This window comes from Diabrotica virgifera, chromosome 7, assembly GCF_917563875.1.
Source record: "Diabrotica virgifera virgifera chromosome 7, PGI_DIABVI_V3a".
Classification (NCBI taxonomy): domain Eukaryota; kingdom Metazoa; phylum Arthropoda; class Insecta; order Coleoptera; family Chrysomelidae; genus Diabrotica; species Diabrotica virgifera.
This window is the reverse complement of record NC_065449.1, coordinates 93,012,623-93,035,908: the sequence shown is the minus strand read 5'-3', so window position 1 is coordinate 93,035,908 and position 23,286 is coordinate 93,012,623. Positions and strand designations below refer to the sequence as shown.

The window sequence follows — 23,286 nt, the reverse complement described above, 5'->3', positions numbered from 1 at the left end:
TATATCATAACATTGTAAAATAAAATAATAGTTATTTTCCTAACAAGTGCAGAAAGTCATACTTTTCCGCACGCGACTGCAGTTTGCCGAACGACGCGAAGCGGGAATTCGGCAAGCAGTCGAGTGCGGAAAAGAGACTTTCTGCAAGAGTTCGGAACAATATTTTTTCTACGAGTCTTTAAAAAATGACCAAATCTTAATCAATTAATTTAATTAATATGAAAATACATACACAAATTAATTCTTTGACAAGGTTGTCAAAACCAAACTTTCAATATAATTAGTTAGCATGACGACGATCTTGGTTTCCATGACGATGATTCAAAACGACTGTTATTGTCTACCGATTTGACTTTCGAATATTATGTCAAAATAATTTTATTTCATCGAATTGTCGCGTTATTTTAATTAAAACAGGAACACAATAAGATACATTTGAAATAAAATAGTAAATAATATCTAAATATTAGTTTACTGCATGTATTAGAATTATTTTAAGGCCATATTAAAATATCTACACGCGTGCGGAAAAGTAAAACTTTCTAAACTAAAACGCGTGCGCGAAAGTAGACATTTTTGCACGCTCGTAGAAAATAGTTATTTTCCTAACAAGTGCAGAAAGTCATACTTTTCCGCACGAGACTGCAGTTTGCCGAACGACGCAAAGCGGGAGTTCGGCAAGCAGTCGAGTGCGGAAAAGAGACTTTCTGCAAGCGTTAGGAACAATATTTTTTTCTACGAATCTTTAAAAAATGACCAAATCTTAATCAATTAATTTAATTAATATGAAAATACATACACAAATTAATTCTTTGACAAGGTTGTCAAAACCAAACTTTCAGCATAATTGGTTAGCATGACGATGATCTTGGTATCCATGACGACGATTCAAAACCACTGTTATTGTCTACTGATTTGAGTTTCGAATATTATGTCAAAATTATTTTATTTCATCGAATTCTCGCGTTAATTTCATTAAAACATGAACACATGCACACAATAAGATATATTTGAAATAAATTAGTAAATAATATCTAAATATTAGTTTATTGCATGTATTATAATTCTTTAAGGATATATTAACATATCTAAATTAACACGCGTGCGGAAAAGTAACACGCGTGCGGAAAAGTAAAACTTTCTAAACTAAAACGCGTGCGCGAAAGTAGACATTTTTGCACGCTCGTAGAAAAAGAAATTTACGTGTTCGGTGGTTTTACATAACAGCTGATGTGTATCAAATGAATACGTATACTTCCTACTTTTTTACATAGTGACCACTGATAGTCTAGGCGCCAAATGCAGGCCACCGTGTCCTTTTCAATTCTGATGAACAAACTCGGTTTCTTATGGATTTTTGGCTGCTGATTACGAATTTCGAGGGTGGATTTCAATCTGGGTGGTCAAAAAATTATTATAAACAATTTAATTGTTTATAAGGCTCTGGCGCATAAACTAAGAGATAAAAAAATGTTTGAAATAAAATTTGTTCCTTAATAAAAAACGAAGAAAAAAATGTTTACTAAACTTAAATTCAACAATTAGAACTCCAGATATTGTAAAATTAGTGAACAATGCAAATTGCAAAATAAGTATTTTTCGAAACTTTATCGATCGTAACTCGGCTCCTACGCATGCAAATGAGCCTTAGAAGGTCTCATTTTAAAGCATAATTAATAGGCTTCCAGACAAAAGTTTGTTAAATTACTTATCTTCATTTGTTTTAAAGATATACAGGTTTGAAGTTATAATTTTATTTAAAAAATTGTACATTAATTTGTTTGTAAGGGTTTCAAGCAAATTTGAGCTATAAATATTTATACTTTAACTAACAATAATGATAGAAGAACTCAAAAGGAACATTTTGAGCTTACGAAAATATTCGTAAGTTTATTTTTGGCCAAGATATCGATATTTTGGCTACGAATTTCGTCACTTACTTGACTGTGAGCCGATCTTGCGCCTCATAGCGCGCCATTAAAATATCGATATCTTGGCCAAAAATAAACTTACGAACATTTTCATAAGCTCAAATTGTTCCTTTTGAGTTCTTCTATCATCATTGTTAATTAAAGTATAAATGTTTGTAGCTCAAATTTGCTTGAAACCCTTATAAACAAATTAATGTAAAATTTTTTAAAAAAATTATAATTTCAAACGGGTATAACTTAAAAAAAATGAAGATAAAGTAATTTAACAAACTTTTTTTGGAAGCCTATTAGTTAAGCTTTAAAATGAGATCTTCTAAGGCTAATGAAGCTTCAAAATTACTTATTTTGCAATTTGCAATTTGCATTGTGGACTAATTTTACAATATCTTGAGTTCTAATTGTTGGATTTAAGTTTAGTAAATGTTTTTTCTTTGTTTTTTATTAAGGAACAAATTTTATTTGAAACATTTTTTTATCTCTTTTAGTTTATGAGCCAGAGCCTTATAAACAATTAAATTGTTATAACAATTTTTTGACCACTCGGATCGAAATCCACCCTCGAAATTCGTAATCAGCAACCAAAAATCCATAAGAAACCGCTGAGTTTGTCCATCAGAATTGAAAAGGACACGGTGACCCCTCTGGCGCCTAGACTATGAATATTAAACTAAATGATATAAGAGCTTTCAAATAAGGTATTATTTGCAATACGATTTCATTTAAAACAATTTTACAAAATGGCGCCTGTCGTTTTGAATAATTACGTATATAGCCCAGTAAATGACCATTTTGGAGTGTAATTTTCAGGGTCCACTCCAAATTGCATGAAAATTTGGTTTTAGGTTCTACTTACCCTCCAGTTCAAAGTTGAACTTGTGCCGTTAGTTTCTTTTTACTTGAAGGGTGAAAGTGGCCCCTTCTCGGGGGTGAAAAAACAATCGTTCAAGATAAGTCCGGAAATGGATAAATTGACTAATTCTAAGAAAAAACCAAATGTATGACAACATCTAAATACCCACTACGATGTAAAATCGAAATTGATGGGAAAATAATAAAGCAGGAAGCAAGGTTTAGATATCTGGGAATTGATATAACCAGTTACGGAGATGTTGAAGAGGAAGTACGACAACAAAGCTTAAAAGCAAGTAAAGCGGCGGGATCTCTTAATGACACAATCTGGAAGAACAAACACTTAAGACAAGACACAAAAGCAAGAATCTATAAAGCAGCAATTAGACCTATATTAACATACACGGCGGAGACAAGGCCTGACACATCTAAAACGAGACGACTACTAGAAACAACAGAGATGAAAATGCTCCGACGAATATCAGGGAAAAGTCTGTTGGATAGGGAGAGGAGCGAAAACATAAGAAGATCATGCAATATAGAAGACATAAATGGATGGGTGACAAAACGGAAACAGGAGTGGAACGAACACATTAGTAGAATGGCAGAGGATAGGATAGTACGAATAGCACGAGATAAGTCACCAAATGGACGAAGAAGTATTGGCAGACCAAGAAAAAGGTGGTGCGATAACCTAAACAATTTAGGAGGATAATATTGAAGAAGAAACAGGCTTTAAAGCCTACATACAAGAAGGAAGAAGAAGAAGAAGACTAATTCTAAGATACTTTTGTTCTATACCGTTTTTTAACTAAGTCAATACTTTTCGACTTATTTGCGAGTAGTATATTTCAACAAAAAAATCACATTTTCAAGCGGTTTTTCGCAAATAACTCAAAAAGTAAGTATTTTACCGAAAACAATATTCTAAGCAAAAATGTAGCTTATCATAAAACAAAAAAATGGTGTATTCACGAAGTCTATAAACCCAGTAAAAGCAAAGTTGTAGCTCATGAAAAATACGTTCTTATATGTCAAATTCCAAATCAAATATTTCAACGTGAACTAACCAAAAAATGAAACAATTTTCGAGAACAACTTATTAAAGTTTTTTAAGCTAAAAGCTTTATTTTTATTTTTTATAAAAGTTTCTAGTATCAAAACTAAGTGAGTTACACTCAAAATAAAGTTGGTCCCTTTTTTTGGTTAAAAAAATCGTGAAAATCTCCCCCTATTTATCACACTAAATAAAATTAATCGTTACCGCTTTACCATTTACTTTATATGTGTACTGTTTATACGATCTGTAAGTTTTTCCGGTTTAAAATGTTTATTTTTGAAAAAATTGGTTTAATATTAAAAAACATTTCTTCTAAAATTTTGAAAAAATGCACTTTTTTCAAAATAACTTAAAAAGTATTAGTGATACGAAAAATCTTAAAAAGTAAAAAATGCAGGTATTGCTTTTATAAATAATATGCTATGTATATATAATTGTTTGTAAAGCAGTAACGATTAATTTCATTTGGGATGCTAAATAAGGGGACTTGTATAAAAATAAAAGAAAAGCTTCTTTTAAACACTTTAAAAAGTTTTATTGGGGTTTTCCCGAAAATTGCTTAATTTTTTGGATATTTTACGTTGAAATATTTGATTTAGACTTTGACGAATAAGAACGTATTTTACTGCGTCGACTTCACGAATACACAATTTTTTTCGTTTTTTTTTATATGCTACATTTGTACTACAAATATTTTTTTCCATAAAATACTTATTTTTTGAGTTACTCGCGAAAAATTTCCTGAAAACGTGTTTTTTTTTGTCGAAAAATAAAGATTTTCAATCGCAAATAACTCGAAAAGTATTGACTTAGTTAGAAAACTTTAGAGAATGAAAGTTGCTTAGAACTAGCCAATTTATCCATTTCCGGACTTATTTTAAACGAGCGTTATTTCACCTTAAAGAAGGGGTGACTGTCACCCCCCAAGTATAAGCAACCAACGGCACAAGTTCAACTTTGAAGTAAAGGGTAAGTAGAACCTAAGGCTACGGCTCCACGGGCGAGAAATTGACGCTAGCAGTAGCAGTAAAATGAACTTAAGGTTCCGCGGAACGGAATGGGAATAGCCGAACTGAACCGACTACGCACAAGTCCTGTAGTCGGTACAGTTCGGCTATTCCTATTCCGTTCCGCGGAACCTTAAGTTCATTTTACTGCTATTGCTAGCGTCAATTTCTCGCCCGTGGAGCCTTAGCCTAAATCCAAATTTTGCATGCAATTCGGAGTTAATCCTGAAAATTACACGGTACCGCCTTATTTCCCGTTCATTTACTGTTTTAATAATACATATAAAAATATCGAAATAGTATACACTACAAAACTTAAACTAATTTTAGTTATTTTACGGTATGCATATGAACGTGTCTGTTAATTTCTTTTTCCGAAAATATCTTTAATGTATTAAAGAAGTATTTTCCATAATTAAGCCATCGCTTTCATAGAAACATTTTAGTTTCACATACCTAACTATTTTCGGAAATACATTGGGACAACACATTTAACATTTTTAAATTAACTACGCTTACCAAATATATCATCTTCATTATTAAAATCTTCCGGGGTGTAGGAACTGTACATAGACATTGTCATACTTTGTTCTTCGACTTGTTTCTGTAAGGCGTCTATTCTGGCTTCGTAATTCTAAAACAATTTCATTTATTATTTACCTATGATACAAAAGACCAAGAGACTAGAAATAAAATAAAGAAATCACAAAAACGAGTAGATGACGGAAAAATACTTGATCTAATGAAGCAACGCAGATACCAGACATCAATACATCAGAACCAACAGAAATACAAAGAAACCCAACATAAGATAAGAGCAAAAATGAAAACCACAAAAGAAAGCTGGATGAAAGAACGTTGTGAAGAATTGGAATCATTACAAAAAAAAGGATGCACTTGGAATATAAGAAGCCTTTAAGAGGATCGGTACGTATTTTCGGCTGCAATGCTATTCAAATGGGGATTCATTTTTTTCGAATCCTGAGAAAGCTAATAAGTATTTTTGAAAAATTTAAACGCAGAATGAAAGATCACGTTATTAGTGAGGGCCGAAAGTCCCTGAGAACTTCTATAATGTTTATTTTAATAAGTTACAGGGGTGAAAAACTAAGAAAAAAATTTAGTGTGATTTTTACTTTCAAATATATCATTCAAAATAAACTTTTTATTTATTCTAAGGGACTTTCGGCCCTCGGTAATAATTTAGTCTTTCATTCTGCGTTTAAATTTTTCAAAAATATTTATTGTTTTTTTCAGGATTCGAAAAAAAATAAACACAATGCCGTGGTAATATTTTCCAAATCTATCTTTGTCTTACACTTACAGCATATATTGTCAGTCAGACACTGACAATCAGTGACAATTTTAAATATTTGACATTGCATCGGGAATATGTTGAGTTATTGATTAAATATTATTGAAATGTAGTGTATTTGATAAATAATTGATTTAAGACGTGAACTTAATAAAAAGTTATTTATTGTGTATTATTTGTGGAAGATCCAAGCAGAGAATACATCAGGATAATATATTCTGTGATCCAAGTATTTTGTTGTTAAAGATGTTCAAAATTGTAAGCGTTCCATAACAATATATTAGTAAAAAATCACTTTAACACTTTTCCTCTTTTCTCGATTGAGTATTAGTCTTTGTTGTACAAATAAATTATTACAATCACTGAATACATAGTTAGTGAAAAAATTATCACATTTATTAACTGAATTATTAATTTCCAATTATAACAGTTATACAAGAACATTCAAAACCCATCTCTTTAAATTAATGATGACATTTTCAAGTAGAATGACATTCTAGTAATGTTTACATATCCATACCAGTGTGAATTTTACTACACGTAATTTGCCGTGTAAAGACAGAAAAAGTAGGTATACACGTAAAATATTTGCGAATTATGTACCCATAGCCTTAACAACCTGGAGCTACAGCTCAACTCATATAAGAAATGCATACGGCCAAAGATAACAGCATTGCTTTACAGGAGATGATATGGACTGGCTCAGTAATTCTGTAAAACAACTACAATATCTACTGCAGCAAGGTCTCTACATGTCACGAATTTGGTACCGGATTTATTGTGAGCAGCCGGATTAAACACACCTTAATTGACTTCAAGGCTATTACTTTTACTCCGTGGCGTTACAAACCTTCGTGGATTTTAGCCACTCGAGATCTTGCCTCCACTCTTCTCTGTCTTGAGCAACCTCCATTCAATTCTCCGCGCCCATAGTGCTTAGGTCTCCTGCTATATTATCTCGCCACCGGAGGTGAGGGCGTCCGCGTGATCTCCTTCCAGTTGGGACTTCCTCCCACACCAGTCTTACTGTTCTTTGGTCAGAATGTCTTCTGAGGTGTCCCGCCCATTGGGGTCTTCTGGACTTTATTTCTTTTATGATGTTGGCGTCTGGGTAAAGTTCTTCGAGCTCTTTGTTATCCTATATTGTCCTGATGCTTCATCCAGTACAGGACCAAAGATCTTCTTTAGGATTTCTCTTTCCCAAACACGTAATCTCTTTTCGTTTGTGTTTGTTATCGTCCACGTTTCGCTTCCATACATCACTATGAGTCGTCTGATTGTTTTATATACTTGTATCTTTGTACATCTTGTTAGTTGTTTCGATTTTAAAAGGTTTTGAAACATCTGTTGCCGGCGTGTGTCCTATAGGCTATTCCACGAATATACGACTGTTTTGGATTATCGTGGCAACGCATATTTTAGTGTGCAACATAAGAATTACAAAAGTAATTAATGGCTCTAATAATTTTCTGGAAAATTTAAAGTAACTGTGTACAGCTGGTTCCTAAAAAAACTGATATGACTCTTAGTAAGATTTGATCATTTTGAGCAGTGTATTGATCATTTGATCATATTTTGATTGGTCTGACATTATATTATATTTATTATGACAGACAAATGTTAATTCATAAATTGTAATAATTATTAAAGTCTAAATTTTGATATTATTTTGAATTCCTGCATTTTATAAAGAGTACCTATATAAATAGGGTCTACACCAAAATCCCGACAGCCAAAATCCCGACAGCCAAAATCCCGACAGGCCAAAATCCCGACACGCCAGAATCCCGACAGGTCTGATAAGTTCTTTTTTAACATATGATTACATTTATTTCTGGTTTTTTGTTTATGGCCATCTGTTTTTTATTTTTTGTTAGGTACTATAAACAAAAGTATGTACCATTTAATATTTGAACTAATTTTCTAAATAAAATTTCTAACATGGGTATATGAATTAAATTATATTTTTTGCCAATATAGTCCAATAATATATGTATAATCATATCCTGAATTCAAGTTTACTTTCATATAATAGATATTATCATGTCACTTACAACCTTGCATTTCAGTAAGTATAGCTTTTATATTATAAAATAAAGTGTTTAATAATTTCTTATTTTAAAATACATAATAATAATTAGTACCCGTACTTATTAGTAAGTAATTAATTTTTCAATTTCACTACTCTATAATATGATTTGGTTTTGCCTTTGAAAGGGAAACAATAAATATTCAAAATGTAGTTGTCGGGAGTTTTGCTTATGCGAGGATTGTTGCATGTCGGGATTTTGGCCTGTTGGGATTCTGGCGTGTCGGGATTGTGGCGTGTCGGTGTTTTGGTCGTCGGGATTTTGGCTGTCGGGATTTTGGGCGCCACCGATACAAATGATAGTTTTTACATAAAATAGGGTTGTTGTTATTATTTTTAATATTATTAAGGAATAAAACAAACGACTTAACTCAACAATATATTAAAGTAAGAATTGTTTTAAAACTGTTGTTCTGCTTACGTTAAAATGGTTCGCTATGGCAGATAGTGACCAAACATCTTCTAATAGGGAACTTGCATAAATTTTTAAATATTAAAATAATATTAAAAAACATAAGGTAACATGATCTTAAAACGCTTGCATGCGAAAAAAACAAATATTTTTAACCCGTACGCTAATTACGGCGCTTTGAAAATGCTATAAAATTCAAATATCTTAGGAGGCTCTTGAACGTCCTTCTATTGGTCTGACGTCAGAGGCCACAGTCATCTACGTCTACGATTAGGTATTACGGGTGTATTACATTTTAATCGTATTTAAATGGATATTACCAGCTATTATTTGTATTCTTGCATAGTTCTACAATCAGTTTATTTACTTTAAAGTGAAATTTTATAAATCTTTAGAAATTACTAATGTGTTTATAACGTATAAGTATTATTACTCACGAGGGGTTTTCAAAAGAAAGCGATTAAGTACAACAGTTCATTTTAATCGTCGTTTAATTGAAAATTCCTACGTATTATTTATGTTCATCTTATATATTGTAAGTAGTTCCCCAATCAGCTTAGTTTCAAACTGAAATTGGTACCATTATATGTATTATAGTAAACGGTTTTCCCCGTGGGTTTCATCTACCTAACTCTAATCGAAGGATTTCGTATATACTGGAAAAGATTACGGTGTAATTTGCATAATAATAAAGAAACTAAATTTTTATGAAATTTATTATATTTGATTGTAATGTTTATTAGTACCTACTGGAGCCTTTCATTATTGTGTTCAAATCCTTCTGAGAAAAGATTATGGTGATTAGCAGACGTACCGATAGCCAACAAAACCCTTCTTTACAAAGTTAATAATACGCATAAATAAGAAGAATCATTATTGTAATTTTACAAGTTAATATCTTTATCATATCAGCTTATATGGGCCATTCCACGAACATACGCCTGTTTTGGATTACTTCGACAACGAATATTTTACTGTACAACATAAGAAGTACGAAAGTAAATGGCGCTAATAATTATTCCAATAAACAACAATGTAATTTGCAATTTACTTTCGTTCTTCTTATTTTGCACAGTAAAATATTCGTTGTCGAAGTAATCCAAAACAGGCGTATGTTCGTGGAATAGGGTATACTCACACAGCATCCCTCGGTAGACCGCAAGCTATAGTAGAAACATGACTGTAGACCGCATACTATAGTAGCACCAATACTTTTTAGTTACTCTTACTTTTATTACTAAGTTTTGTTTATTTTTAAGTTACTTGTTTCTTTTTTCAACACAAGAAACGACAAAAGTAATTTCATAAAAAAGAACTTTTTGATGCATCCAGGTGCATCCAGGCACTATACAGTATATTACATATTGCGCATATATTGCGCAGATTTGTTTTCCATTTTGATAAAGTATATTACACACTAAATACACTAAACTACACTAAATACAATAACATAAATACCGAGCAAACGTCACAGTTATTCGACACGCACAACTGGCAATGGCAAACTGCATTCAAAGCAAACGGGCGAAAACGATAAATGTGGCCTGTGACGTCAGACCCAAGCTCGCGCTTTTGAAGTTGTTTGAAACAGACATTTTAGGCGCGGAACTTTGATCAGATGTTGTACGTACACTATTCATTGTTAAGACGTAATATTTTGAATATAACATTTTTAAACATAAATTAACAATTTTATGCAAAAAAATTTTTTAGTGCAAGTTCCCTATTTCGTTACAATTCTTGCTTTTAGTTCTTTGCTAGCATGTGGAGCCATTTTTTGAGGTTGAATAGAATAAGTTTTTTTTTATTTAGCTAATGCCTCGACAACGAATGGCCATTGGTATGGTAGGTACGGTAAATTTTTACAGTTAGGTAGCTAGTGTCATGTGTAGTGTGTGTGTTGAGTAAGTGTCTTGTTACTTTGCAAAGTCGACGTCATTGTCTTTGCAAAGAGACGCTAATTGTATCCGAACGTCTGCGGTCCCTCCGGCGAGTACCGATCCCACAAGGACAGAAACTATTTTCATTTATTAATTTATAATAAACAAAATAGAATAAGATATCTGACAAATTTTAAGATTTGGCAGTGACAGTAACAGAATGTAAATAATAAATTTTATCCTTCAAAATACACTGCTTAATTTTCTACAAAATACGCTTTAAGAGTCGTATCAGTTTTTTTAGGAACCAGCTGTACATATGCTATTCCGTATAGCAACCAACAAAATCATCATAGCCAGAATGATCGCCAACGTTCGGAACGGACAGGCACCCTAAGAAGGATATACATACCTTTCGCTGTTCTTCAAAGAGTTGATCCGCAGTTTCCTTTTCTTTGCGATATTGCTCTTCTAGTGTAACTAACTTTTTCTCCATTTCTGCTTTGAGATCTACACCTTGTTTTTCCAAAAGTTCGATTTGTGCGAAGTTCCAGTCTACGTGTTCTGAAGTAATCATATTTTTCTCCCTTAGTTCTCTTACTTCTTCCGGATGTGTGAATCTAAACACGTGATTTTTACCCAATATTACTCTTGATGCTGTTTTCAGTTGAACAGGATCCGAAACCTAAAATTCAAGACAAAAATTAAAAAAAAACAATAAAAATCAAGATGAAATTTAATAAAAAATCAATAAAGATTATTCAGCATACTGTTCGGAGACGCATTGGTATGACAAGAAATATGATGAGCGGCCTAATTAAATTTCGAAATACAGATCTATTTCTCAAAAAATAAAGATGAGATTGGTGAATGCACTCGAATTATCAATATTTCTATACGGGGCAGAAACCTGGACCCGTCCTGCACAAGAACGCCAAAAAATTGATGCCTTTGAGATGTGGTGTTGAATAAGAATGTTGCGCATACCTACGACAGCTTTCTTAACCAACTTGACATTAAAAAAAGGCTGTCCACAATATGTTCTTTGGTCATGGGGTTTGCCGAGGTGACGATAATTTAGAAAGATTAATAATTGTTTCTGGGAAACGTTCCTGGGAGAATCTCAAGAGGACGCACATACGTTGATTTTAAATAATTAGACGGCTAAAAGTCAAATTTCAAAAGTAACGTAAAAAATTCAAAACACATCCTAGAGACACATTATGGTTTGTCTTAACAAAAACTTACTATCCCCGCTCCATGTGCGAGCGCATGTACAGTCCGTCTAATTTACTTACCGTTGCACGTCATTATCTACGCCAGAGATCTAAGCTGACATAGTTGCCAAAGTATAAAAAAATCCTGAATCCATTTTAAATCAAATAGATCACATAATTATTGTAAACGTGGATTATACAGCAAAACAAATGAATATTCAATGTAAATAAATAAAAACTTAAGAAATAGAGAACAAGAATTAAGTTATAATCATTTAGATTTGCAGTGCAAGCGTTTTTGCACTGCATTGTTAATAATTATTAAAAAACGACTCCGAACTCTTGGGAGAAGCCGATAGGTTTCTTTGTATATGTCTACAATACAACTAAAAAAGTTGTCAGACACCTCGATTATTCCAAGTCGTGATAAAACTAGGTGAAATTTATATTTTTATATTAGAGGATCTTTTTATAGTAAAGTAAATAATAAGAACAGTAAGTATAATAGAACAGATACTTATAATAAAGAATATAAACAAATATGAAGTGTCATCACCGCAACTGTCAAATAAATGTTACCAATTTATTCTAAAATGTCACCTTCGTTCGATTACAGTTACAGTGTGTTCCGAACAAATGTGCTTCATAAAAACGCTTTATAATCCATTTATACAAATTAAATGAAACATATTACATATTGTGTATTTCTTTAGGTTAACATTAATAGAAATCTTCAAATATTATTTCTACGCGTATATAATAAAATATGTCTAGTGGCTGTAATTCCAGTGTACTCGGCAAAATGATTCTAAAAAAGAACACACCTACCGCCAAATATTTCGTGTTGGTATCATGCGACGTCACAGGCTATGACGCGGATGACGTGCAACGGTTAGTAAATTAGACGAAGTATAGCCGTTTTTGTTCTCTTAAACTTTTTAAAAATTGTGACATTTTGTAATAATCACCTTATTTTTCAAAGTGATTGTGATGGAATCGAATAATTCAGGTAAGAATGAATATTTCTTGAAATATTTATAGAAAGATTACTGTTATTTATTATTTTTAGAAAGTAAAAAACAAGCCATTTTATAGTGACATTTCTGTTTAATTTTTATGTTTATAAGGCATTTATTAGTTATACACTAAGCATCAAAATTAAAGCACCACCTTAAAAATGGGAGATTTTTATGCCCGGTTGCACCAACAGATCTTAGGCTTAAGTCGAGAATATCATAAGAATTAATATATTACAATAAGAATACCATAATATAATAATATATATAATTGATAATAAGGTAAGAATCTAAAATTATGGTGCAACGTAAGTGATACTCAAGGAGGCCCTATCTATAAGTAGAGCTTAGCTAAGCTGGAGCTTAAGATCTGTTGGTGCAACCAGGCATTAATGTCTCGGATTTGCTAAACCTGTTTTCCGATTTGAGTGATTTTTTTAGTATATTATAGCTTTATTCTTCAGGAATATCGACGTAATAATATTATTGTTAAACAGGTAAGTGTCATTGTATACCGGGTGTAACAATGATAGTGTGTTTTTTCCTCTAAGTTTGGAACACCCTGTTGAATATTGTAGCGTATATAAAATATTGAAATTAAAACGAAACTGTAGCCGTAGGCTTTCTTAACATTTTTTTTTATTCATTCGCTTATGTGCGATAATAAAAAAGTTAGGTACTTTAACAACTAGCCATGTTATTCATCATTACAGGGTGTTTCTAAATAAGTGCGACAAACTTTCAGGGGTAATTCTGCATGAAAAAATAATGACCATTTGCTTAATAAACATATGTCCGCAAATGCTTCGTTTCGAGATACGGGATGTTGAATTTTTTCTTATAAACTGACGATTTATTTATTGCTCTAAAACCGGTTGAGATATGCAAATAAAATTTAGTAGTCTTTAAGAGGTAGTTATTGCGCATTTTTTGACATACAATTAAGAATAGAAAGAAATATGCTTTATTGTCACTGAAAATTTTTACAATTTTATGGATAAAGCTTACATATAGTCAAAAGAAGAATAATATCAACAGCAAATAACATAAATAACAACTACAATTTACTAAAATTAGATAAATCGTCAATATGAATTTTATATTGACCATTGGCGTGCTTACGGGTCACATAACCCGTATGCACGCCAATGGTGAATATAATATTCTTAATTGTATGCCAAAAAAATGCGCAATAACTTCCTCTTAAAATCTACCAAATTTCATTTGCATATCGCAACCGGATTTAGAGCAATAAATAAATCGTCAGTTTGTAAGAAAAAATTCAACATCCCGTATCTCGGAAAAGAAGCATTTGCGGACAAATGTTTATAAAGCAAATGGTCATTATTTTTTCATGCAGAATTACCTCTTGAAGTTTGTCGCACTTATTTAGAAACAACCTGTATTGATGAAGAACGTTGCTAGTTGTTAAAGTACCTAACTTTTTTATTATCCAACATAAGCGAATTAATGAAAAATCATAATGTTAAGACAGCCTAAGGGTTTGCTCACTACGGAGAGTAATGGATTGTATCCTCGCTCCTACCCTTGCTTCCTGGTATTTATATTCGTGAATTCTCGCATTTAAAATAATGTATTTATTTTACATAGCGATCGAAACTATATTATCGATCGCTATGTAAAATAAATACATTATTTTAAATGCGAGAATTCACGAATATAACGAATATAAATACCAGGGAGCAAGGGTCGGAGCGAGGATACAATCCATTGCTCTCCGTAGTGAGCACAACTTAAGGCTACAGCTGAGTTTTAATTTCAATATTTTATATACGCCAGAATATTCCACAGGGTGTTCCAAACTTTGAGGAAAAAACACACTATTATTGTTACACCCGGTATACAATGACACTTACGTGTTTAGCAACAGTATTATTAAATCGATATTCTTGAAGAATAAAGCTATTACATATTAAAAAAATCACTAAAATTGGACAACAGGTTTAGGAAATATAAGACATCAAAAATATCCCATTTTTAAGGTGGTGCGTTAATTTTGGTGCTTAGAGTACTACAAGAACAATGATCCGAATATTCTAGTCGAATGTCATGTTTATTCTACTCTACGGATGTCAAAACCTGGAAAGTGACAAAAAACCTTACAGACAAACTGCAGGTCATTGTTAATAAATGTCTACAAATAATTGTTCGTATTCTCTAGCCTAATACCATCAGAAAGGAAGATCTACTACACCTGACCGAACAAAAGAGGGTAGAGAATGAAATAAAATCCAGAAAGTGGGGTTTGGGCCGGTCACACACTCTGAAAAAATAGCTCCAGTATTGCTAAGACTGCCCTATCGTGGAATCCACAAGGAAAAAGAAAAAGAAGTTGCCCAGTACAAACTTGGAGAAGATCTATCATGGACGAGATAAGAGGTCAAGGAAAGCCTTGGAATGAGGTGAAGGCCTTAGCGCAAAATATAACCCTATGGCGCGTTTTTACAAAAGCTCTATGCTCCACTTATAGTGCAGCCGATATGTGAAATAATTGTGCATTTAATGATAGAAGCATATAATTTGGACCACATATACTACACATAAAGGTTCAAATTTAGATAGGAGGCCAATTTAGATTTTTCGTTTTACAAAAATGGCGGGGATTCAAAATGGCGACTATACATATGTGACTAATAGCACGATAACTTTGGAACGAGACTTCAGATTTCAACCAAATTTGGTATATCGGTTCTTTTTTTGATGTATAAGATCGAGGTCTTGAACCGAAAGAATCGGTTTACCAGAAGTTGTGTTTTTCCTGGTTTTTATGTAAAAATATGCTGTTTTTCTTTCAATTCTTTCACCCTGTATGTATTAATTTTTCAAAAAGTTAATACCGCCATTAAAAAGAGCGTTAAAATATTTTTTAGGAAATATTTTTAACTTTTTAGTTGTGTTAATTACCATTCAATAAATGCAAAACGTATCTTCACATGTACCTATATAAGTGGTAATATTATAAGAATTATTGTGCATTTAATGGTAGAAGCTTATAATTTGGACCACATATACTACACATATAAAGGTTCAAATTTAGATACGAGGCCGTCTCAGTTTTTGTTCCTTTTACAAAAATGGCGGGCATTCAAAATGGCGACTATACATATGTGACTAATAGCACGATAACTTTTGAACGAAACGTCAGATTTCAACCAAATTTGGTATATAGGTTCTTTTGTTGATGAATAATATCGAGGTCTTGAACCAGAAGAATCGGTTTACCAGAATTTGTGTTCTTACTGTTTTTTTATGTAATAATATGTTGTTTCTTTTTCAATTCTTTCACCCTATATATATAAATTTTTCAAAAAGATAATAACGCCATTGAAAAGAGTGTAAATATATTTTTTAGGAAATATTTTGAACTTTTCAGTTGTGTTAATTACCATTTAATAAATGCATAACGTAAGTTATAGTACAACGACCGCTACCATCCAGTATATTCTACCACGTGGAATCAACACGAGGCTACGCCGCGTCGCAGCGTTGAACATTCTGGACCTAATTGCGACGTATTGGACAGCAAGATCAGCAATTATAAAATTATAAAACACCATGTAAAAATCAATATTTTTCAGTCTGATTAAAATCTCTAAATAAAAGTCTAATTTAAATGTTAAAGTAAAGTCTGATTTTAAATTATTGAGTTGTATCTAAAATCTTTGTTTGTCGAAATAAAAGTTTTAATTGTGAAGTTTAGTTTTTTAAAAAAGTGTTTTTCCAAAGAACATTCATAATTGGCGCAGAGTCAGTACGGAAGTGGAAGAGTCTTTACAGATCCTCGTCACTTTTAAGTGTTTGTCCACTGTTCCAAGAACCAGCCCCAGGGAAACCGTTGCAGAGTTCACCCGAGGGAATTAGCAGTTAGAAATAGAAGTTAGGAGCCTTCAGGAGCAAAGGAATGCACATCGGCATCGTCTTTATCCTGTAAGCGATTTTTATTATTACTTAGAATTAAGAAGATTAATTTTTGAAAGAGATATTATTAAATCAGACTCCTCTGAGTCCTTAGATTGAATCAGAGCTAGATTAAGAAGATAAAAACAAAGATTTGAATAAATTAATAGAAAAATTAAAATAATTTAGAAATATCTCCTCTAAGTCCTTAGATTGACTTTAGAGCCAGATTTAGAAATTTATTTAAAGAAAATTTTTTTTTTTTTTTTTTTTTTTTTTTATTTAAAATTAATGTGCTCGGCTACTAAGGCCACTTGCACAAGAACGGTTACAACAATATTACAATAAATAATATGTTACACAATGCAAAAAAATATGGTACAATGAAAATTATATTTTATAATACAACTGAATGTCTTTTAGAAATTTTATGGCGCACTTGATTTGATCCGCATTATTTAGTATGTCTCGTATATTGTCTTTGAGGTGAAAAAATAGTCTTCTGGCAGAATATTGGAGGCATTCGGTGAGAACATGATTCACTGTCAGTTGTAATTGACAGCTTTCACAATTAGGTCGGTTGCTGGATGACATTAGGTAACCATGTGTTAATTTTGTATGCCCGATACGGAGTCGTCTTGCCACGACAAGATCTCTTCTAGACAAACTTGTAGGTCCAAAAATAGGAGGACTATCGATTAGCGGTTGAATTTGATGTAAAGCTGAGCAGTTGGTGTCCCAGTGTTGTTGCCATCGGACTCTTGTTCTTCTTTTAATGTAAGCTTTTAAATCCTTGCTAATTTGGATGTTATCGGCGATAACAGATGATGTTGAGGCAATCTTGGCATGGTGGTCTGCAAGCTCATTACCTTCTATCCCAATATGAGATGGTAGCCAGATCAGAGTAACTGTTATATTTTGGGAAAGGATACGTTGGTAATGGTCATGGATCTTTTGGACGATAGGATGATCAGTGAATATGTTTTGGATAGACTGGATTGAGGCTAGAGAGTCTGTGCATATAGCAACTTGCTTATTTGATAGAGAAATGTTTTTGATAGCTTGAAGTATGCTGAATAATTCGCCAGTATGAACGCTACAAAAAGGGGGGATAAGGGATGCCGTGATAAGATTATGTGACGTTGTAACAGAACAGCCTACCCCTGTATCATTTTTTGAAGCGTCAGTATACAGAACTAAGTCGTATTTCTTTGTAGAGATTATTTCTTTAAAACTGTTCCTAATGAGTTCCCTCGGAGTTGTAAATTTATCGTATCTTGAGAGTGATGTGTTAATATGAGGAATGACTATAGACCAAGGAGGATAAGGGGTTGGGAGAAGTGGAATTATTTGTGATAGAGAAATGTCATCAAGTAACTGCGCCAAAATTAGTGGGACGGGTTTTATCGAAGGTAATTTAGAGTGGTCATGCAGTTTATTCGCGGATGATACAAAAAGAGGATATACTGGGTTAGAGGGATTAGAAGAAACAGATACTGCGTAGGACAGCAGCAGCTGCTCCCGTCTAATCCAAAGAGGGGGTTCATTTGCTTCACAATATAAGTTCTCTACGGGACTAGATCGGAAAGCTCCTATACAAATGCGGAGAGCTGTGTTATGTATTGAATTTAGGAGGTTAATATATGTTTTAGGAGCAGAGATGTATATGTAAGAACCATAATCCAGTTTGGAACGAATAACAGATCTATATATCTTCAGAAGAGAATTTTCATCTGCACCCCATTGATAGTGTGAAAGAGTTTTGATAATATTTAGTCTTTTGTGAGCTTCACCTTTTATTTCTAATATATGTTGCTTCCAGGTAAGTCGTGAGTCAAACGTTAAACCGAGTATTTTACATTCTCTGACAGAGGGAAGATAAGCTTTGTCAATCGTAATACTAGGAGATGGTGATGGTGGTCGTCTACTAAATTTTATTATTTTTGATTTTGTATATGATAATGATAAGCCTATGGAGCTTGTTTTCTTAATGAGGGTATCTACTGCGGATTGAATGAGCTTAGAAGTTGTAGAGATAGATCGTCCGTGGCAGTAAATTATTAGATCGTCTGCATATAAGACATGTCTAATGGGGGAAAGTATATTAGAGCATAAATCACTTATTGCTAGATTAAAAAGAGTTGGGCTTAATACTGATCCTTGTGGTACCCCATCGGTTTGAGTGTGAACTGATGAAAAAATACCATTGACAGACACTCTAAACGATCGAAGTGATAAGAAATTTTGTATAAAATTGAATATGTTACCCTTAATATTATAAAAGGTTAGTTTGTTCAGTATAGATTGCCTGCTAATAGTATCAAAGGCGCCTTCGATATCAAATATAGCAGCGACGACTTCCTGACTTTTGTTGAAAGCATCAGAAATATGACTTTGGAGAAGTATTAGATTATCTTGAGTCGAGCGATTTCGTCGGAAACCTGACTGTTCTTTGGGAATTATGTTATATTTGTTGAAGAACCATATAAGTCTTTTGTTAATCATTTTTTCTAAGATTTTGCACATGGTGCAAGTGAGTGATATTGGTCTATAAGCACTGGGTGACGAGCGAGCTATGTTAGGTTTTTTAATGGGTATTATAATTGAGGTTCGCCACTGGTTGGGAAATTTGTTGGATGACCAGATTAAATTAAACATTTCAAGAAGTTTAAGGAGACCTAAGTTGGATAGTTTTTTTATAAAGATATAGGGAATATCGTCGGGGCCAGAAGCAGTGTTTTTGAAAGTGTTAATGACCGAGGTAAGTTCTGCGTAAGAGAACGCCGAATTCAGATAAGTAATATCCTTAACTGTTTCGGAAGAGCATGGAGGAAGGGTGTTGACTAATGGCTCAAGTAAAGAAGAATTTATTTTGCTTTTAAATTTTGTATCGAAGTGTTTTGCTAGGGTTTCGCCAATTTCTTGATTATCACTGATAGTAATATTATTTGAGATAAGACTAGAGATTTTAGTGTTTGTATTGATGCCTTGGATTTGGCGTATTTTTTTCCAGAGATCAGTAGGATTGGTATTTTCGTTAATAGAAGATACATAGTTTTTCCAAGAAGATTTTTTACTTTGTTTTATAATGAACCGTGACTTGGCTCTAGCTTTTTTTAATGTTGTGAGATTTTCGGGGTTTTTATTTTTTCGATAATTTTTTAGTGCCACTTTATGTTGTTCTACAGAGCTTTGGCATGAGGTATTCCACCAAGGAACTCTTTTTTGTTTATGTGACATAGTACTTTTGCCAATGTGCGAATTGGCAGCTGAAAGTATGATATCTGTGATTAATGATATGTTATTATCAATATTATCTGATAGTATGAGAGAAGGAAATGCGATATCTGTTTGGGATGTATAACTTGTCCAGTCAGCATTTTTAAGTCGCCAGTAGCTTCTGGGCAGAGTTTGTTCAGTATTGGGAATATTAGATGATATAAAGATAGGATAATGATTGCTATCATAAAGGTCATCAGAGACTTTCCAAGTTAGTAAAGGTGCAGATTTGGGATCACTAAAGCTAAGATCTATCGAAGAAAACGTCCCAGAGGAAAAATTTAAATGTGTATTAGAACCTGTATTTAATATGCAAGAGCCTGTACAGTTAATTACATTCTCGATAGTTTTGCCTTTATTTGACGTATGATTGGATCCCCACATAGAATTATGAGCATTAAAATCGCCTACTAGAATGTACGGTGTAGGAAGCTGATAAATAAGGTCTAGAAGTTCAATTTCCTTTAGTGAGTGGTTGGGTGGAATATATACACTACAAATAGTGAGCTTATTTGGACACCATACGGTTATGGCGATAGCCTCAAGTTCGGTGGTGAGAGAGAGGTGAGATGAAAATAGTTCGCTGGAAACAAAAATTGAGGTTCCACCACTGGCTCTATTGCAGTCAGTTCGAACATAGTGATAGTCTTCAAAATTTTTTAGTTTAGGAAGTTTGGATAATTTGGAATTAGTTTCTTGTAAACATATGATTTCAGGTTGTTCTTCGGCAACTAATTGCTGGATTCTTTCCAAGCGAGGAAAAAATCCATCGCAATTCCATTGAATTATTTTGAAAGCGAGTTTTAGTTAGCTTGAGAGGTAGAAAACTGTGAAGATGGAAGAGCTTGTTCAGAAATAGGAAAGGTGGTTTCATCTTCAGTTTGGTAGTCAGACGAGGCACTCATATTGTCATTGTCATCAGGATTAAGTTGTCGTTTAATTTTTTTTTGTAGTCTAGTAATGCGGTTTTTAAAAGACCTCTCAGTTGATTTTGAATGGAGAAGTGATAAATCGTTTAGTAATCCTTCAATGTTAGAAGTGAAATTAAGAGCTTCTTTAAGTGGATCTGGGATGCCATATGTAATTTCTAGGAAAGCTGTAAACTGAGTTTCGGTAAGAGTTAGTTCCGATGAATTATTTTTGTAGATGCCTTGAACTGCATTAAGTGAACTGACTGTTAGTTTATGTTCTTCTGTTATTGTTGTTTTGGATTTTTTCTTTTTGCGTTTACAGGGAGTATTAGTTTTGACAAGCAAGGGTGGAGGCATTTGGTTGTTAGTTAGATCCGGTGTAGTGACCGGAGAAATTTGAAGTGGGGTGCTTGCATTGCTGTCAGTAGATATGGGTCTTTTATGGCCGTGTGTTAGGAGGGGTGGTGACTCTGTAATGTCAGTTTGTGTTGAAGTACTTGGAATTTCGGAAGAAGTTGCATTTAGTAAATTAGTTTCAATATGACTGCTTTCCGTTGGAGATAATATATCGGTGGGAAGAGATACGGGGGTAGCGGGTGTAGAAAGTTCGGTATGAGTTACTGTGATTGGAGCATTTGTACAAGCGTCAGCAGTGTGGCCAGCTTGTTTGCATAAGAAGCATTATAATTTGTCAGTAGACACAAATATTCTATTTGGCGTGTTGTCGTAAGTTATTAAGATAGAGGTTTGAATTGAAAAGTTTTCGTTATCAGGAATAACATAAGAGACTCTTCGGAAGCTCATTATGTGGGCATAATCATCACTAAGTGAGCCACATTTCACGAATGATACAGGAGAAGCTATTTGTAATCCGATATCTTTAAGTGCTTTTTCTATTATAAGGTGCGGTATTGTGGGCGATACATTTGATATGAGGATACGTTTAGCTGGAGTAATAAGTCGTCTGATAGGGACAACTATTGAGTTTATGGTAATACTTTGGTGGGTACTCAGAAGTTCGTCGACTACTGCAACGGAGGTTAAATAAATACAAATACGATTATTAGAAATTCGAGATGCAAAGGTAATATTCTTGGGGGTAACAATGTCACCTATAGCTTTTATATACTCAAACAGAACGACATTTGGAAGTGCATGTAAGACAAGGGCTTGATTTTTATGAGGAAACGATGGAGGTGCAGGTTTAGTTAAGGTTGCGGCGACATAAGACTTATTCATTGTTACGTTAGTTTGTAAATTTATTTGAGAGTTATTTGAGGTCATTTTTGTGAGTGGTCCTGGATGCCAAAACCACTACACGTAAATTTTATTAATGCAACAGACGTCCTAGTAGGACTCTGTGGATAAAGTGATAAAAGAATAACAGTTACCTGGTATGATGTTACGCCACTGGATAATCAAATTGTTCAATTAATGTAGTTTACGATGCACAGTTTTTTAAAAAACAACACTGAATTGTTCGTAAATATCACATATTTCTTTGTGTTTACATGGTAATTAGTACAAACTAGTAATAAGAAAAAAAAACTCGTAGATATCAGAAATATCTACCTACAGCAAACGATAAAGCGACAACGTGTGTACTCGTTGACTTTCTAATTAGGAATGAAGAAAAATTTGAATAGCTTAATAAATACTATATATTAATAAACACTAGAGATTAATAGATAAATAATAAGCAGTTTAAGATTGATATATTTGAAATTACTATACGTATTTGACTATTGACTATATATATTGAAATTTTTTTTAAATATGGCAGTTCCACAATTTGACGTGAAAAATTTATGCATTCTTCCAAATTTCGACGGAAACCCAAATGAATTACATGAATTTATTAAAGTTTCTACAATACTTCTAAACCATTATTATGATAGACTAAATGCAGCTAATATCCAAAATAAATTTTTGCTTCATGGTATTATAAGTAAATTAACAGGTAGAGCCAAAGAAGTTATATCCGTATATGGATGCGAAACTTTTGACGAAATAAAAAATGCATTAATTCAAAATTTTGGAGACCAAAGAGACGAAAATTCGCTTACAAGAGACCTAGTAAATTTAAGACAAGGAACAACAGAATCTATCATGCATTTTTACGAAAAAATAATGGGACTTTTAAGCTGTATCAACAATTACTTAGAATTACATACTGTAAATGCCGACATTAAAAGAAGCAAACAGGAATTTTTCCGTCAACAAGCTCTTACAACATTTTTAGCAGGCCTACGAGAACCAATGGGCTCTGTTATCAGAGCAATGAGACCAGGAAGTTTAGCTACGGCGATACAATACGTACAGGAAGAAAATAATGTTAGATATCTTCAAAAAAATCAAATAAGTCAACCTTCAACATCAGGAAGAAGCGAAAATTATCAAGA

At 33.0% G+C, this 23,286-nt stretch overlaps 1 protein-coding gene across 8 annotated transcripts in view; it reads right to left on the bottom strand.

The window, feature by feature from the left end:
* Nucleotides 1-23,286, bottom strand: part of LOC114335103 (kinesin-like protein unc-104) — a 380,719-nt gene that overhangs the window by 68,552 nt on the left and 288,881 nt on the right. For all 8 annotated transcript variants that reach the window (XM_050655714.1, XM_050655720.1, XM_050655713.1 and 5 more), the window contains 2 exons: nt 10,956-11,228; nt 5,367-5,481 (listed from right to left, as the gene is read on the bottom strand). In XM_050655714.1, the coding sequence (XP_050511671.1) occupies nt 5,367-5,481; nt 10,956-11,228 (388 nt within the window). The remainder of the gene's footprint in view (nt 1-5,366; nt 5,482-10,955; nt 11,229-23,286) is intronic.